Source organism: Tenrec ecaudatus, chromosome 13 (assembly GCF_050624435.1).
Source record: "Tenrec ecaudatus isolate mTenEca1 chromosome 13, mTenEca1.hap1, whole genome shotgun sequence".
NCBI classification, from domain to species: Eukaryota; Metazoa; Chordata; class Mammalia; order Afrosoricida; family Tenrecidae; genus Tenrec; species Tenrec ecaudatus.
Window position 1 is genome coordinate 79,226,701 of NC_134542.1, and position 18,776 is coordinate 79,245,476.

Consider the following 18,776-nt stretch of genomic DNA (forward strand, 5'->3'; position numbering starts at 1 on the left):
GAATTGACTGAATGGATTGCGGTGAGTTTGGGTTTGAATTTCTTTAAAAAAAAAAAATCATTGCCAAGGTCATTAAGTATCCCCCGCCTGCGAAGCTGAGAGGTTATTAACGAAATGGTAGTTGCCAGAAAGATCTCACTCCCTGCCATCAAGTCGTCCTCATCATGCCCCTATAGGACAGGGTAGAACCGCCCTGGGAGTTTCTGGGACGGTAACTGTTCACAGGGATAAAAAGCTCCGTCTTGCTTCCACGGGCGGCTGGCATTTTTGAACTGCTCACCTTGCAGATCGCAGCCGAAAGGGTAAGCACTTTGCCCCCAGGGTTTCTGGTGCAAGAAAGATAGGGACAGAAACATGAAAGCGTTCAAATGGGTTACATAGGACATAGTATTTTTGAGGTGCCATTGAACGTGTGGTTAAAGACCCCAATTTTGTTGAGTCTAATTCCAGCCTTACCGATGTATATTACTTTACCTCTTTGAGGTGGATTTTCTAATCTGCAAAATGAGAAAACAATCATGTACATTTTTCATTGGATTAAGTAAAATGCATATAAACAATTAGTAAATATACAATAGATAGCAGTATCGTTCTCCCTAATAAAATTAATGTAACCCTTTGTGAAAATTTTGGAGTTGACCAAATTTATTAATACAGTCAAGCTAAGTGCTTAACCAGCTTTATTGTCTTTTTTTGGATACAGGCGTTTCAGGAATTAAATTTTTACTTTCAGTGAATTTTAAAAACTTAAATTTCACTATAAAAATTTTGGGGTGGGGGGAGAATGCCAAAAAAAATTTAAAATGGACAACTTTGGACATTTTAGTTCTCGCCTTAGGGTGTTTTCTCTGCCTATGACCCGGCTCCGAAAGATAGTTGGCATTAGGGTAATATTTGAGCTTAAACTTTGCCCTGCAAGATTCGCCGTGGGCCAGTGGTCGTCTGGGGTATGTTCAGGAAGCCCGCTCCCACCTAGGATCGTGAGCAGGATGGCTCAGGGCTCTGTGTATTCCTCACGTGCTGTAGAGAAGGGAAGATACCATTGGAATAAAGATGGACACTTGCCACACATATTAAGTCAGCTGTTTAAGTTCTAAATTGTCAGTCTCGGTTCTACTTCTGCTGCCCCCAAAGTAAATACCTGAGTCAAAACACATTACTTTATGCCCGAATAACTTCTGAATAAATTATGCCCTGGGCATTTCTTTTTTTTTTTTTGCCCCACGCCTTTCTTTGACTCAGGCAAGTCCACAGCCTGTTCATCCCTTTCAGCCCCAGACGGAAGCACAGGGTGCAGCTGATCTGGACTTGGCATGTACTCCAGCTCTTGGCTCCCGGGCCTCCGATTGGCCCACCGTGAGGGATGGTTGTGCCCATAGAGATGGATTAGAGCCTCAGCATCTTTCACACCTGGCCAAGTCTCACCAGGTGACCGTGTCTCAGCCTCCAGCAGTGACTCCGGACTCCCTGGGTCGACTGTAAATAACAGCGTGGCATATGGGAAGGACATTCTGACAGCCAAATATCAAAAGTGGCTTAAAATTAATGAGGATCTGCCTGAGCTGAGATACTGTAGAATTGGGATGCTCATGGAGACACCTGGATTCAGAGCCAGGAGTCTGTAGTGGACTGTTGAGGTTGCTGATAAGGTAAGGGAGGTTACATTTACTGCAAAGGCTCTCAACGTTTATTAGAAGCCACCTAATTCTATTTTAAATACACCTCGTTTTCTTATTGTGGTAATACAGCTCAAGATAGAAGACAGTTTCATTAGAGCAGCTAGTGATTATTTCGTGACCTGTTTTGGAGGCTGCTCAATGCGCGACGTCTGTGATTTAGTGCATTTATTACACAGTTACTTTGGGGTGGAAAAAGAGTCCCGTCCCTGGTGTGGGAGTGGGTGCTTTTGCTCTGAGCACCGTGGGAGATGTGCACGCTTCGGTCTGGAGATGCGCCTTGCGGCTTCTCCAAGTGAGGTGTGTGGCTGCAGAGCGCAGAGCGGTGGTTTCTCTGGATTGGTTCCCAGCATTAGCTGGCGTGAGTACCATTTCAGACTTTCTTCCTAGGTGGCTGCTGGCTGTAATACCACACTTGGCCCCTCAGTTGCATGGTTTACAAAAGTTGAGTTGGTTGCCTCTAGGCCTGGGACGGCTTCCAACTGCTACACTGTTCTCACAAGGGTTACATTTCACCCAGTTAGCCAAAGTGGACGGCAGCATGCCTGCGAATCTTCTCCAGATGTCTGTTGCAGAATCCAGAGAAGTGTTCCCTTGGGCGGGGGGTAGGAGGGTGGGGGGATGGATGAAGGGTCTTGGTTGAGCTTAGGATGTCTTATACCCAAAGAAAAATTTTTTTTTCGTTTTTGAAGCATCATCTAGTACGATTATTGGCAATGTTCAGTCAAAGGTTTTCCAGAATCCGAAAACCTTTGTAAAAGTCTGGTGATTTCGAAGTGACTGTATGTAAGCATGGCATTCATACTTTATGCACAACCATTTGGTGTCTTAGGTGTGTTCTTTAAGTGGTGGATAAATTAATCTTGCAAAAATGGAATCACATGTAAGGAGCATGAATGATCGAGCATTTTCGACTTGGTGAAATCCTGTTGTGAATTTACTCTCAATGGAGTCGGGTGGGCGGGGCTTCTTTTTGTGGAATGAACAATGCTTTAATAAGATGGGTTCAAATTTGTGCGCCAGAGAAGCTTCACTTAATCTGTGTTAAATCATGGCAAAGTCATTATCATTGGAGATTGTAACTGCCTTTGAGGACCCCGGTGGCCTAGTGGGTTACCAAGTTGGGCTGCTAGTCGCAAGGTCAGCAGTTCAAAGTCACCAGCCCCTCTACGGGAAAGAGATGAGGTGATTTCCTCCTGTGAAGAATTACTGCCTCAGAAACCCGCCGGGGCAGGTCTCCCCGGTGCCATCGGGCCGCTGGGAGTGGGCACTGACTTGGTGGCAGTAGGTTTGGTAAGGTCTCTGAGTCAGACTCAGTACCTCAATATGCAAGTGACACGCCTGGTGTTTTTGTCTTTGTCTTTCAGCAGTCTCTAGTCCCGGCCCACCCCATGGCCCCTCCGAGCCCCAGCACCCCCAGCAGTAATAACAACAGTAGCAGCAGTAGCAACTCAGGATGGGATCAGCTGAGCAAAACGAACCTCTATATCCGAGGTCTGCCTCCCAACACCACGGACCAGGACCTCGTGAAGCTGTGTCAGCCGTAAGTAGTAGTTGTTATGCTGTGTTTCCTCCCTCATCTTATCGATGATACAAAGGGTATTCTGAGAGACGCTTAAAGCAACCTGTGCTCTCAGACTCGCCTTTGAACCCCCGTGTGTGTCAGAGTCGGGTTTCCAGGGGCGCAAGTCCATCATCACCCCTTTCTTGCAAGCCGCCTTTGGCTGGGCTCAAATGGGAAGCATGGCATTTAGACGCCACGCGCAGTCACCCTTGGCACCCTCTAGGGACCCCAAGAGAATCCTGTGGCGAGTTGCCATGGAGAGGTCTACTCCCAGACAGTCTCTGCGCGCTTCCGAGTGGAAACCAGGAAAGCATTCTACGGGCTGTCCACGGACACCGTCCGTGGCACCAGCAGACACACGAGATAGAAGACACATCAGTACAGTGTCTGACCATCATACTGGCAGAGGAGAAGTTTTATAAACTGTGAAGTTTTAAAATAACATGGTGGCGGGGGCGGGTAAATCCTTTGTAGGAGTGGAAACTCCTCAGGGGCCCGATGTACCTCATGAGAGAAATTGGCTACCATTGTTATCAGGGAAGTTGTGACTGCCTAGCCTTACCTGCAGGGCGTGAGAGCTCTCTGTTCCAGCCGGGAGTATCAGCACGGGGTTTCCGAAAGCACTTGGGGCGATGGAAGGAGAAGGGCACTTTTGCGGGGTCTGCCCTCGTGTGGTCCGGTGGCTCACCTGATGCATTTGGAAAGGTACCGCCTTTCGAGTTGTGTGAAGCCACGTGGGCATGCACTTAGAGTTCCCAAGTACGTTCACATTCCGAGTGTCATTGGGCAGAATATAAAAGTGTTCCCTGCTGCAATTACAGTAGCTCACTAAATAAGAAAGCACTAATTTAAAGGAAGGGGCTAGAGGTACCACACAGGGCAAAGATGATTATGTAAAATCAAAAGCATCTAATCCTTTACGTTATAAAGGACTACCAGTATGACCCCGTGTGGGGCATTTCCTAAAACAGTAATGCTCCTTTACACCAATGACTGTACGGCCCTTGTGCCTGTCTGCATATCTATGTGTAAAGAGTACTTTCTAGGCAGTGAGAGATGGTTCCATTGCAGAAAGAGCATCCCCTTAATAGTATCTCATTGCTGTTGTCCTAATGACTCGAGATCTAGTACTTCTTATGTTTTGTAAGAAAAAAAAAACACATTTCAGAACTAACTGGCACACTGTTTTCAAACTAGAATCAAGTAACGTGTGGCCTTCCCAAAAGAACTCGTGTGGTTTTACTTTGTTCTCTTGAGAGAGGAAGGATAGACTGACAGGTAGTAGGTCTTTAGGGCCTGGGGAGCCCATTGCTATTAGCCAAGGTCCTGTGTTACCCTCGGTGGGTAACCTTCTTAGACTTTGGCCTTAGCCCTTACCTTCTGGGGCAGTGAAAGAGTGCCCTGTCCTAGGAGCTGTTCTGGAAGCAAGTCTTACCCTGGGGTTTGTCCTGCTTAGCCCAAGACAGAAAGAACTTCACCATATGCCCTGCCCTCCTACAGCTATTTGAGACCACAAGCAAGCCTTTTGTTATCTTGTCTGCTGCTGGCCTCTCACTGGCGTCGTCTTATGCTTTTGCAGCATAATTACAGGTGGATACAGCGCCATAAAGTCTAAGGAGCTGAAAATATAATTTTGTAGAAAGTAGAAGAAAGACGCTCACCCTGAAACTGCTGAAGCAGAAGACCAGGGAGGGAGGGAAGGAGGGAAGGGGTTTCAAAAGACAAATTGTTCTCTAGCTAGTTTGGGATTATGTAAGGTTCACATCAAGGAGACCGACTGAAAACCGTAGAACAATGGAAGAGTACCATGTTTCACAGGCAGTTAATAGGTACTTGAAAAATGGAGTCCGTAATTTTTTTATTGAATCCAGTCATATTCCGAATGCGACAAAAGCACGTTCATCATTTTTTTTCCTAGAAAATTTGCCATTTCTTCTGTTGCTATTAGTCCAGTTGATGTGCGAGGATTTGCTCAGTCCGACTGAGCATGGTTCTATTTGCTATTGTCAGCAGCAGCAATAACTGTTAGCTCCGTCACGCTCTCCTGTCAGTTCCAAAGAAAAGTCTTCTGTCATTTGTAAAATTCCAGGTTTTTCATTTAACTGGAGTGACAGTTTTTGATACGTATCATACAGAGGCAAAACTTATCGGTTACGGCACTGCACCTTGGGCTGCTGCTAGATTCTTCACTCTCTTCAGCCCAGCACATCTAAAAAATGCCAGATTTGATTTGCTGATTTTTTTTTTTTTTTTTTGGTGAGGGGCATTCTTAGCATGTGGAGAGGCGGCGGGGGAGAGTGTTCCTGTTCTGGCCTTCATTGTCTCCAATAAAGAATAACTAGTTGGTGAGTGGAAGTGATGAGATGGGAAGCAACTCATCCTAGGGTGTAAGAACAGACACACACACACACACACACACACAGTGGACTTAGTTAAGAGAGGTTAGGAATGTAGCTCTTGGGAACTTTTTATAGTTTGAAAAGAGAAGGGGGGGACCATGTTTTAGAAATAAAAACTTCATGCTATGATTTACCATTGCAGGTGTACGGGGAGAGGGGAGTTAACTTGGAGAGAAACCGTTAACTTGGCCTCAAGTTATTTTCAAGGGTTATGTCATAGAAAGAAGGGAAAAGATACTCAGACATGTTTCTAAAAAGGGACAGTACAATCCGACACTGCTGCAGGCATGAGTGACATGACAGGCAGATTCTGAAAATCCGAAAGGAAAAACATTTTTACAAAGCTGTGCTCGGTGGAAGACACAGCTCTTAGAGGAAGGCAGCTGCATATGTTGTAAGAGATGACAGCCACCGAGCAGTCCAACCCTAAGTCAAGGAGGGAGTCACGACCGTGGGAAAGATAGATCAGACAGAGTAAGAAGAATGGACTCAGGCTGATGCCAGCCAGTGGAGAACCAGGCAGGGGCCATAAAGGTAGTAATGGTAAGAGGGAATTGAAGGAAGATTCATTTTTTGGCAATCATTTAATTTAATTGCAATCATCTAGTTAATTTGTAGGTGGTGGGTTGGGTATGTAAGACCATCGTGGGACTTCATGTCATTTTGTTTTTTATTTCTAACACATTCTCCCCTCAAGAGTTCATCAGAATAACTAGGGACCATATTTAGGAACCAGAAGCAGCTGAGTAACTGAAAGAAGTCATTTGTTGCCCTCTGACCCTCAGGCATCCTTCATTCTTTCTTTACTCTAAAGTCATCCCAAATACACAACCCACTTGACTGTGCTGCCATCTTTGTCTCATTCCAGCTTCTCAAGTGTACTCTGAGCTGAAGGGCTGTCGTTGCTTTTGTATTTTGCCCTCAATTTCTCAACCGAAGCGATACTGCATCTTCTATCTCTCTCAGGTTCTTTAGTCTTTTCTCCACTGTGGTCTGTCTGTTCAAAATCTGTCCTTTTGGCATTACGCTTCCTGGCTGATTATACTTCAGCCTCTTCCTATCATAAGGTTAGTCTCTACTTGTTCCAATTTTTTTCAAAACCAACTTTTCCACCAAAATCTTTTATGAATACCACACATTCAACATGACCACCTCTCCTTCCAAGCGGCCACTTTTTCAGAAGTTTCAGAACGACCTTGGACGATCCGTCCCTCTTTGCTCTGTGTCCTCTGACTCAGGAACTTCTGTGGATGCTTCTTTGCCATTTCCTCTTCCTTCTTACTGCCGGGAGCTTTGAGCAGTCTTCCTCTCACCCTGGGGTGAGATCAGAGAAAATGATTTGCTCAGCCTCTTACCTCACCTCAGATGCCTCCTCTTCTCTCAGATTCTTCAAGAGTCCAAGTGTCCCTGTCTCTGTAAGGGCTGGACCATGCTAATAATGATCTTCCTTATTTCATTTTTTTGTATCATCACCTGACAATTACAATTCTGTTGTTCAAGTATCTACTACATTATTCAGCATGTCCACAGCAGTTATAATACTGATAGTAGCATATCGTTTGGCAAATTCCCAACTAAACTGTAGAATCATTGTGGCCAGTGTTACCAGTGTTGGGTTCCCCAGAGTATCTACCACAGTTCTGAGGAAGACCCTAATTCTCAGTCGTCTGTAAATTAGGTGACCTCATATTTATATCATACAGTGATGGCCAGGATTAAATTAAGTAATATTTAAACCTCTAGGTCCACTGCCTGGAACACAGTTGTCAGTGAATAAATACTACTCTCCCTGTTTCTTTCATCTTCAGAATCTCAGTTGCTGGAATCAGCCTAAATCAGATCTAACCGTACACTCCAAATAAGGAGACAAACATCGGATTTGGATCTTGAAGTTGTGGATAGTAAGGAAAATGGGCTGTGTGAACAGAACCCCAAACCCCTTTCCGTTGCTGCACTTTTTCTTGGTAGTTGGCTCAGGCTCCTTGACCCACCCTGGTTTATTCCCTGCCATGAGTACCAAGACCTTCCATTATCTCCAAACTTGTTTGTTTTTTTATTTTACAAACAGCATTTGTATGTAAGTTTGGGGTCCAGGCTTCTACCTGACATGTAGTGAGAGCCAATGGGAGCATCTCAGTTGACCAAGGCTGGACAGATTAGTGCAGCGGTTCTCAACCTGTGGGCCACGGCCCCTTTGGGTGTTGAATGACACTTTCATAACTTGAGCAAAATGGCAGTTAAGAAGTAGCAACAAAAATAATTTCATGGGTTGGGGGGGGGGGGTCACCACAACATGAGGAACTGTATTAAAGGGTCGCGGCCTTAGGAAGATTGAGAACTACTGGCTTAGTGGTTTCTATGGTATTGATGTCATATGGAAAGTCTCTGATATCTACATGTGCCAACAACTTATAGTATTTTTATCTTTAGTTCATTCATTCCATAGTTTAATCACGTCAGGCAGTATGGTACAAATGCTGTGCCAATCAGTTTCAAAACACTCTCTTCCTTCTTGAACTCCTTGATAGCAGCTCTAGTAATGTATTTTAAAGGAAATATACTAAAGCAGAAATGATGTATTTCCGTCCCGTCTGCTGCTCCAACTCTTCTCTCATTCCAGACGCATCCTTGGTCCACGCACCTTTTCCGTTTCACTCGCTACAGTTGTAAACAGTGTCGTACGCGGTGCTCGAGGGCAGTGCAGAGCTGCCCCGTAGGCTTCTTAGGCTGTGGGCTTTATGGGAGTGAAAAGCCTCATCTCTGTCTCGAGGAGCAGCTAGTGATTTTGAACTGCGGACTTTGCGGCTGGCATCCCTACTAGAAACCCACCACGCCACTAAGGCTTCTGATACCTTGGCGCTTGTTACTGTGAGACATACTCATCAGTGTTCAAAATAATAGGATAGTGGTTTTTACTATTATCCTAAATGCAAAATGCCAAATATTGGGTGTATATGTGAGCAGTAGACATGGTACATCTTCCCTTTTATTTTAGAAGAGGAAATGAATAAACACACCCTCTGTATATTTTAAGTAGGAATATTAAGATAGTTAAGCTACACAGTCATGAGGCACAGACCAAGATTTTATTGCCTCTTCTCAGCTTCATTGTAAAGCGAGGTGGCTGGATCTTACAAACCCAAAGCTCTTGATGTAGGGTTATGTTCGAAACTAATATAATGAGATGGTCTCTCTGTACACTGTAATTTACTCTTCGTGTTCTCTTCCCGGCAAGTTCAAGAAGTGTTTTGGTGGTGGTGGTGGTGGTAATAGTAGTTGTTAAACATTGTGTTTATAGGCACCAACAATGAAAGGGCCCTGGACACCTCCACCCCATCCTTTCAGTATTTACTATTTCTCAAGTAGTTTTAGATTTGGGCATTGTATTACAAATTCAGTTGAATTTTTAGATTTCTAGTATTGTTTTATAAGGATACTGAAAGCCATGTATCTAGTTAATTTTCATTTCTTTGAAAGACATCCATTTTTAATCGTCTTAACTGATTGGCAGGCACTCTGGGGGCATGGTTGTATTGAGCCGCTGACATCAAGGTCTCATTTGAAACCACTAGTTGTCCCGTGGGAGAAAGACGAGTTACCGTCTTGGGAGCCCGCAGGGGCAGCTCTATCCTCCCCTGTCCTGCAGGCCCTCCCTGAGATGGCATTGACTCCATGTCCGTGAGTCTGGTTGACATTTAAACATTTTTTGTAACTTCCCTTTAAGTGCAGATGATCCGTTGTCAATATACAGCTGATCACAGAAAACACATGCTTTTTTCTCATTACATTCCTTTCACTTCTTGCCATTAAAAATTTTTTTATAAATAATCCCAAACTCAAAACCCAAACATATTCCCATCGAGTCAATTAAACAGGATTCTTTGTGTCATTGCAGATGTTTCTGTTCTGTGAAGTGGCTACTTTTTATCAGCTCACGAGTTCTTCATTGATAGATCTAGAGAAGATTCTCAAGATATACAATACTAATTGCGGTGTTACCTGGAACTAGGCTCGCTCTATTTTCGCTAGCAAAGACAGCCAGGTTATCACACGGCTAAATCCCACAGTAAGGGCTGCAGTGAAGGCGTGTGAGCACTTTACTGAGGTGTCGTCTACGAAGTGACAGTTTCAGACTGTTTCCGTGTTTTCAAAGGCACGCCAAATCTACTGAGTCATAATGCTGCATCACTAATTTCCATTTAACTCTTCCATCATAGGCAAGATTCCCGTAAGGTTCTATATAGTCAGATATATACCCACGATGGATTGGCGATTGAGCAAAAAATACATCATCTTCACACTATTTATGAGGGGGCTTCAAAAGTTTATGAAAAAATAAACCTGACATGGAATTCTTCCATCATTTGAAGCCCGTTTATGTGTGTGTGTCTACACAATACACATAATATCTATACATAATCTGTCAGCTACATTCTTCCATGAGCTTTTGGAAGTCCCATCATGTGTGCATAATATATATATATAATCTATGGAAATCAAAGCAGATTCAAGATTTAGGAACAATGTGTATTTAACTGAATGTTTTCTCCCCCTTCATCTTCTCACTCACCAAATGTACTGCCATTGAGTTGATTCCAACTCTCATTGACGCTACAGGACAGGGTAGAACTGCCTCTGTGGGTTTCTGACACTGATTCTTTTACAGGAGTAGAAAGTCTCATCTTTTCCCCAAAGAGCGCCTGGTTGTTTCGAACTGCTGACCTTGAGGTTAACAACTCAATAGCATAAGCACTCTGCCCCAGGACTCCCGTCCATCCCCTAGAGAAGCCACAGAGAGTTATTTTCTTGTTCCTCTTAGCTGCATCTTTTCCTTTCTTAGTACGGACGTGTAATCACTTCAGGAAGTACTTTGTGCACTTCAGAGCTGTGACATACCAAAGTATAGCCTGAAGACTTGTAGATATCCCAAGCTTTCACGAAAGTACTTCCAGCACCACAGAAGTCCCCCATGAAATACCCGCCTTCCAAAAGAAAAGCATCTCTTTCTTCGATTTGCTTTTATTCTCTGTCCTATCCTTAGCGCTATCAGTTGGCTTGTGTTGCTTGCCGCATAGGGAGGGAGAGTGCGCAGGCTCAACAAATTAAAACAGTATGTCATTCCCTCTTGATAGGTGCCTCATGCGCACGTCAGAGGGAACAGTCTTGAAATACAGACTCTGAATGATGGCTGCACGTTCCCACTGGCCACCTGACTCGGCTCTCCCTGCCCACGGGCGCCCCCAAGTCAAATGCATTCTTCAGCAGAATTAAATGCATTAACTCTAGGCTCTCGGTGTCATTGTGAGTGACTGAGACTTCATGGTGCGTTGATTATTGCCAGGTACCTACTGTATGAAGTTTCTGATGCTCTACTGATAGTTTGGCGGAAAAATCTCAGTAATATCTATTTTCTAACATATCCTTGAGCTTTACAGGCTGAAAAAATAAATTTAGGGACTTAACTGGTCAGCTTACCTTTTTTTTTTCATCACAAGAAGGATTTCTTTATGTGATGGCTGCCCTGGTAGCAGTATGGGTTCGGCATTGAGCGCTAACTGCAAGGTCAGCCAGTGGGTCAAACCCTAGGGCAAAAGATGAGGCTGTCTGCTCCAGTAAAGACGCACAGTCCCGGGAGGCCTAGATGAGGTGCTATGGATCGGAATTGACTTGATAGTAGTGGATTTGGTTTGTGGTTTATGTTGCGGGCAGGCCTTTTGACATACCCAGCATAGCACAAACAGTAAGGTGTTTGACTACTAGCCAAATTGTTGCTAGTTCAAATATAATCAGAGGCACCTTGGCAGACAGGCATGCGGATCTGATTCCCGAACGGCTACAACCTGCCTGGGAAACGCAGTGAGCAGTTCTGTCCTGCACCCTGGGCTACTCTGGATCGGAATCACTAGGAAGCAGCTGAGAGTAGCAGCAGCCCCTGCCCACGCTGTCAGCCAGCCAGCTTTAAAATCAGCCTGGGAAGCCAATGAAAACAGTGACCATAATACAAGATTTTTTTTTAAACATTTTAATCTTCCTCTCCTCTGTGGACGCAGGGAGAATTTCTATCCCTCCAGTGTGGATCTTAGGTTATAACATCTCCCATCAGATCTTTCTGCATTCATTGTATAACAACCTTCTTACAGAGGTGGGTGGGCATGAAACCCTGTGAAATGTGTGCAGGGCCCACATCGGGCTAGCAGCTCACGTTCGTCACGTGCATGCTGTGTACCCCTTCCCAGGCCAGGGCTTCAATATTGCATTCCTAGAGCAGCTTTATAAGGCAGCATTTTCACCTGCGTTTCACTTTTATATTTCAATCATTTTTGGGGGGGCTCTTACAGCTATTATAACAATCTGTAAATCAATTATATCAAGCAAATTTGTACATATGTTGCCATCGTCATTTACGAAACATTATCTTTTGACTTGAGCCCTTATTTTCAGCTCCCTTTTCCCCTCCCGTATCCACCCTCCCACCCCCCTGAACCCTTGATAGATTATATATATATATTCATATCTTATACCATCTGCTGTATCCCTTCATCCATGTTCCTGCTACTTGTCCCCCGGGGGGGGGGGTGTACATCCATCATTGCTATCAGTTTCCCTTTTCAACCCCCCACACCCTCATGGTATCGCGATTCCCATTACTGTTCCTGAGGTCACCCCCATTTTAAAGGGAAGTTGAGAGAGGTACTTTTCCTCATTGAAACAGCTGATGAGGGGCAGCTCAACTTGAGCTCTGACCACGGTGCTTTGCTACGTCCTCCCCACATACACTGGGAGCATCTTGACATTACCTCCAACCTCCCCTCTACGGTGCCTATGCTCCTACTGTGCTCCCAGTCCTCTGGGCTGCGTAGAGATATTTAGCCATGATATATAGAAGAAGATTTTGTTAGAAAAACGAGCTCGCCTTGAGCCCACTTAAATATCCAACAGACTCAGATGCTCAAAGTAGAGACCGGAGGATACAGGAGGAACCTGTTTTTCCTGGCATTGAACGAAGTAGTCCCTTTTAAGGTCGCTGATTATATGAAACCCAGTTCCTAGTTAGTTGGCTAATGTGCAACTTTAGAAGATTACACATCACAGAGAGATGCCTAGTTTGTAATTTGCTCGATGCCTGTCGGGGGTGGTTCATGTCTATGCAAAAAAAACTTGCATGTAAGTTTCCGTGTCTGGTAAATCCCAATAGTTCTGCTTTAGATAACCACGGGCATAAACCCCCAAACCAAGCTGGTTGCTATCAAGGCAGCTCCAGCTCATGATCTCAATGTGGGGAAACTGGCCTCCAGGAGGGTTTGCAGTGCTGGTTTCTAAGAAGTGGATTGCCAGAATGTCAGTTAGCAGTGTAGTATGTAAACCAGTCATACCACCCAGGGACTCCAATGGGCATACAGTAGCCTGATAATTCTCCTATGCTTGTAAATCTGATTCATACATAAGAATCTCCCATTCCGGGGGAGAAATTTAACAAGTAGAAGTGAATGATGGATACCAGTTGATCAGTGTCGGTAAATATGTATCAAGGCTGATGGTAATGATTTAGTAGAGGCTGTTCCTAAGATGTGTCTCCTTCACATCTCGGGAATGTTGCCATGTAAGGAAAACGGACTTCACCTGCAGCGCTGACCGACTGGCATGTGGTATCTTGGGGGAGACAAGAAGTACTGCAGTGATTCTAAAGTAGGGCGTGATGACGTGTGCTTGGGACATGAGGAAAGGCCTGATCTTTGGATGTCTTCAGAGTGGGGCGAGCAGCTCGAGCCCCAAGTGGAAGACAGGACTAGGTTTTGGCCCGTGTGGTCAAGTGGGGAGGGCACTGGAACACTAGAGGAAGAGATGTATTTTACTGAGAGGATCGGGGCAGTTTGTGTCTCAGGATTTGCCCTCCACGGAGTGTGGAAGAAAGGCTGGGTCTGAGGAGATGAGTACTCTTAAGAAGACTCTGCTTTGGCGTCTCGGAAACTGGTGATGCTGTCCAGGAGAGATGGGGAGTCAGAAGGAAGAGCTCATTTTTATTCTTTCCCAGAAGTTCTCATCCTGTCTTGGGGGAGGTCTCCCAAATTGAGTGTGTGTTTACTTTGTGAGTCTGTTTGCTCTGGGTGTGGCTGAGAGAGGGAAAGAAGTGATGCGTGGATTAGAGACTGGTGAATCTTCAGTGCCGAGCACAGTCTGGTCATAAAACATATTTATGTCTTAGCTTCCACAGGAGATCTATTCTTTTTTTTAATCGTTTTATTAGGAGCTCATACAACTCTTATCACAATCCATACAGACATCAGTTGTGTAAAGCACACTTGTACATTCATTGCCCTCATCATTCTCAAAATATTTGCTCTCCACCTAAGCCCCTGGCATCAGGTCCTCATTTTCCCCTCCCTCCCAGCCCACCCCTCATGAGCCCTTAATAAATTATAAATTATTATTTTGTCATATCTTTCTCTGTCCCATGTCTCCCTTCACCCACTTTTCTGTTTTATGTCCCCCCAGGGAGGAGGTTATATGTAGATCCCTGTAATCGGTTCCCACTTTCTGCCCCACCTTCCCTCCACCCTCTTGGTATTGCCACTCTCACCACTGGTCCTGAAGGGATCATATGTCCTGGATTCCCTGTGTTTCCAGTTCCTATCTGCACCAGTGTCCATCCTCTGGTCTATCCAGACTTGCAAGGTAGAATTGGGATCATGATTGGGGTGGGGGGCGTGGAAGCATTTAGGAACTAGAGGAAAGTTGTATTTTTCATTTTTGCTACATCGCACCCTGACTGACTCGTCTCCTCCCCGAGACCCTTCTGTAAAGGGATGTCCCTTGGTCTACAAATGGGCTTTGGGTCTCCACTCTGCACGCCCCCCCTCAATCACTATGGTAAGAATTTTTGTTCTGATGATGCCTGATTCCTATTCATTCATCATTTACTAGCCATTCACTGTGTATGAGGGCAAGTAAAAAAGCATGAGCACAAAATTCTGGGAACCTTATTAGACAAAAGCATTGCAATGTAATGCTATGTTTCTCAGTGTTTCTTCCATCAAAGTCTCCACTCTTCTCTCTCCCTTCCTTAAAGATCCCTGTACTTACTGATTTACACCACATCCAAACAGCTGTCTGGGCATCCTTGAGGGACTAACCAGGAGCCTTGGTGGTGTAGTGGTCATACCTTGGTCTGTCAACTGCGAAGTCACCAGTTTGAAACCACCAGTCACTCTTCGGGAGAAAGGAGAGATTTTCTACTTCCTGAAGAGTCACAGTCTTAATGGATGCCATTGGGGGGGGGGGGCTGGGGAGCGGTGTTTGTTTTTTGAGAGAGACTTAAATCCTGTTCCTTTTCAAAGTTCTTTGAGGTTGGGGAACAGAAAAGAAATTTGAAGGGCCCAGATCAGGACTGATGGGTGAATGGGATAAGGTTTCCCAATGGAATTCTTGGAGGGGCAGCCCATGCCTCCTTTGAAGAACGGGCCAGGTGCATGGCGGTGATAAGGTTAAAAGCTCCTAGGTGTAACTGTGCCTGGTCTGGTTCTCACCACTGTGATTTGTGATTTTCTTTAAACTTCTTCAGAATAAGCCCCCATGATTGCCTGTGTCCTTTTAGAAAATCTATTATTCGGAGGAAAGCCTGTGCTTGTGTGCACTGGGGGAACTGAAAGGGATCCCTTTCAAACTCTCCTTCAATTAGAAACTTAACGAGTGAGAGAGTGTTTATGGTCATCAGTGCTGTGATCTATAGTGTTCTTTCAGTGTTCAATTATTTTCCTAAGCTCTTATAGTTAAACAAAGAGAAGTTGTTTGATGTTTAAAAAACAAAGAATTGGCTTGCATCTGCAGCTCCCCTGTTTGGGATCATTTGGTTTTAAATGCAGACTACTGACAAGGAATTTCATCAGAAAACCATGGGACTGAGGGGGAGGAGTAGGGGAGCCAGTGAGTTCCTTGAATGGGAGGTCTAGAATTAGCAAGGAGGGAGACTTGTAATGCAAACAAGCCTAAGCACATGCTTGGCTCTACATGGACTCTTTCCTACTGGTCTTCTATGCACCTACTGACCAGTCTTAGCTTCAGGTTTGTCCTTGCCAAGTTGGTTGATGCAGCTGAGACCACTTGTCTCTCTTCCTTTATTTTTATGCCTTCAATTACTTGCAAAACAGCAGCACTGGTGGCATCATAGTTATGGGTTGGATTGCGATCCACAAGGTCAGCAGTTTGAAACCACCAACCGTTCCTCAGTAGAAAAATTACTCCTGTAAACAGTCTCAGACACTCACGGGGGAAGCTCAGCTCTGCCCTACAGGGTCTCTCTGAGTCAGCATGGACTCATACTTTTAGGTTTCTAACTTTATAAAGACCACTTTTGTGTACTCTAAAGATTTCTTTTAGAGATGAAACTAAGAGCAGCCATTTGTGACTCTGGAAACAAATTGGGGCTCCTGGCTTCTTGTGACAGAATTCTTCCCCCTGTCCAAAGGGCTTTCTTATATGGCGCATCTTCACCTTAGCATCCAAGCCATACATCCCGGCTATATTGTTGTTACTGCCCTTCAGTGCACAAGCTGTCACTTAAGCTACTTCCATGATGATTTGTGTAATCATTCTCCTTAGCTGATGAACTGCTATTTTGTTCCTCACATGTTTCTTTTCATCCTTGTAATCATTGTCTTTAGTTTAAATGCGATATCATACCATTTGTTGTGAAGAACCACACCCATTTGGGGGGGAGGTAGGAGGGTGACAAAATTTTGTGACGCAAACGAATTTGAGCATTTAATTATGGACCTATTTTCCATCTCCTCTCTGCATCCCAGAACTTTGTTAAGTCTTCATTCAGATCACCTGGCTCTTCACCGGATGGTCTCAAGAGATTAAAGATTCAGAGATGTACGGAGTGCAAGGACACTCCCACACCAGTGTACCAAGGTGCACAGCTTAGGAAGCCTTGTACCTGGCTCTGCCACTTGGGCAGGCCAATTTCTCAACTGCTGCGTCCTCTCCTACAGGACAGTAGAGACGTCGTGGGGACGAAATGGGCTGGTGATTTCGAACTGCTGACCTTGTGGTTAGCAGCCCATGTCAGTTTCTACTCCCGTAAAGAGTTACCATCTGGGAAACTCACAGGAGCAGTTCTACCCTATCCTATAGAATCGCTCACTCATCAGAAACTCAACAGAAGTTTATTTAGTTTGGTTTGTTTTCCTGGTGTCCTGTCCTCACCTTTAAATTCGCCATGTTGGTGCTTAAAGCTCAGCTTTAGGTCATGTGCAAAGGGCACAGAACCTTGCTTGGCACCTGTCATGTTATTGCTATTCATGTGTGCTTTTAAATCTCTCCATGATGACTTGATGTTCAGACAGTACGAGTTTCTCATGTTGTCCTTCCACCTGGGAACTGCCCTGAGGCTCCGCCAGGGCAGAATGACTTTCTTGGAGTTCCAGCGCGTGGAGGCCACGGGCCTGAGAGTAGAATTCAGGTCTCCCGGCTTTGAATCTGGGACTGAAATGCCGTATTTCTCATTTTGTGCTGAAAGACAGAACTAGTCCTCACTGTTATCATACTCCATTTTCCTGGATTCCGGTGGGAGGAGTATATTTCTGGCACCATTCGTTAATAATCTTATTCTTCTCCTAGATGACCCTGCCTTGTCGGGGCATCCTGTCACAATGGCAAGGAAACACTTGCCCATCTTGATTTGGCTCCTTATTTTTCATGAGGATGTAAACTCTCTCTTCAAGTCTTCCCCTAATCAGGAGTTTAAAGTATTTTGTTTTTCTTGCCAGAGGAATTAACTGCATGCTCTTATCAAAAGTTATAGCGGGAAATCAGATGTATAAGAAGGGCCTGAAGGATTTGCAGTTCATGCGTTCCTTGCTGAGTTTTCAAGCCTGTTACTGCACACACAGAAGAGGCATCCGTTCGGGCCGCGCCCTGGAATGCATGGCGGAAGCTGCTCATTGCTGGAGGTGCCAGGCCTCACCCAAGGGCTGATGGAATTCCTGGCTGCTCCGTGCTCCTGACTGAGCTGTCTCCAGGTGGGCAGTGGGGTGGGAAGGAGTGTGCAGTGATGTCTTAATTAGTGTTCTCTATTTTACCTCTCTGTGGAGCCCTGGGGGTGTCATGGTCACATGTTAGGCAGGGATCCCCATGGTCCACCATTGGAAGCCATCAGCAGCTCCACGAGAAATAACTGGGCTTTCTATTCCTGCAAACAGTTACAGTCTCAGAAACCCAAAGGGCTTGCTCTGAGTCAGCCTGGACTCAATGGCAGTGAGATTTTATCTTTCTTTTTTTTAAAAAATTTAATCAGTTTATTGGGGACTCGTACAACTCTTATCACAATCCATACATACATCCATTGTGTCAAGCACATTTGTATCTTTGTTGCCATCATCATTTTCAAAACATTTGCTTTCTACTTCAGCCCTTGGCATTCAGCTCCTCATTTTCCCCCTCCCTCCCCGCTCCCCTCTCCCTCATGAACCCTTGATAATTTATAAATTATTATTATTTTGTCCTAGTTTACACTGTCCGATGTTTCCCCTCACCCACTTTTCTGTACCTTTCTAAAATGCTCTCTTGCAGTGACTACATAGAACTCACACGAAATTTGTTTAAAGGGTACGGTGAGGAAGTTAAGCTATAATGCCATTGAGAAATGTTCAAGGTTGAGTGGTTTATCAGGACTTGTTACAAAGTTATTTACAGTCTGCTAGTCGATGCCCAACGGGGCATACCACTCCCCTGGAAGCCCAACCTGAAGGCATTCAGCTCAAACTCCATGGGTCAGCAAACCCAGCTCTCTGCATTACGTGCCCCGCTCCAGTAAGCCTCAGCTCAAATGCACCGAGTTTCATTTCCTTGAGTTAGCAGGCCCGACTTCCCCAATTAAGTGCCCTTGAGTCCCCCAGGCCTTAAACCAGCTTCCTGAATAAAAGCACTCATCTCTGCTCCCGGGTTGGGAAGCTCCTCACTCTATTCCATGCTCTGGTTCCCGATTATCCGGCTGCTTCTCTGATGTAGCTGTCCTCGGCATCCAGCAGGTTCACTGCTCAAGGATCTTCTTGGGTCTAGAGGACGTGCTCCACTCCTGGCTCTTGCTGGCTCTGAGGTGACTCCGCCTGCTTCTCAGAGGCTCATTTTATACACAGC

The 18,776-nt window shown here is 45.1% G+C and overlaps 1 protein-coding gene across 10 annotated transcripts in view; it reads left to right on the forward strand.

The window, feature by feature from the left end:
• RBMS1 (RNA binding motif single stranded interacting protein 1) overlaps positions 1-18,776 on the forward strand; it is a 266,113-nt gene that overhangs the window by 148,171 nt on the left and 99,166 nt on the right. For 8 of the 10 annotated variants that reach the window (XM_075529650.1, XM_075529655.1, XM_075529653.1 and 5 more), the window contains exon 2: positions 3,044-3,219. In XM_075529650.1, coding sequence (XP_075385765.1) covers positions 3,044-3,219 — 176 coding nt within the window. The remainder of the gene's footprint in view (positions 1-3,043; positions 3,220-18,776) is intronic. The other 2 variants (XM_075529646.1, XM_075529649.1) reach the window with 1 other exon arrangement.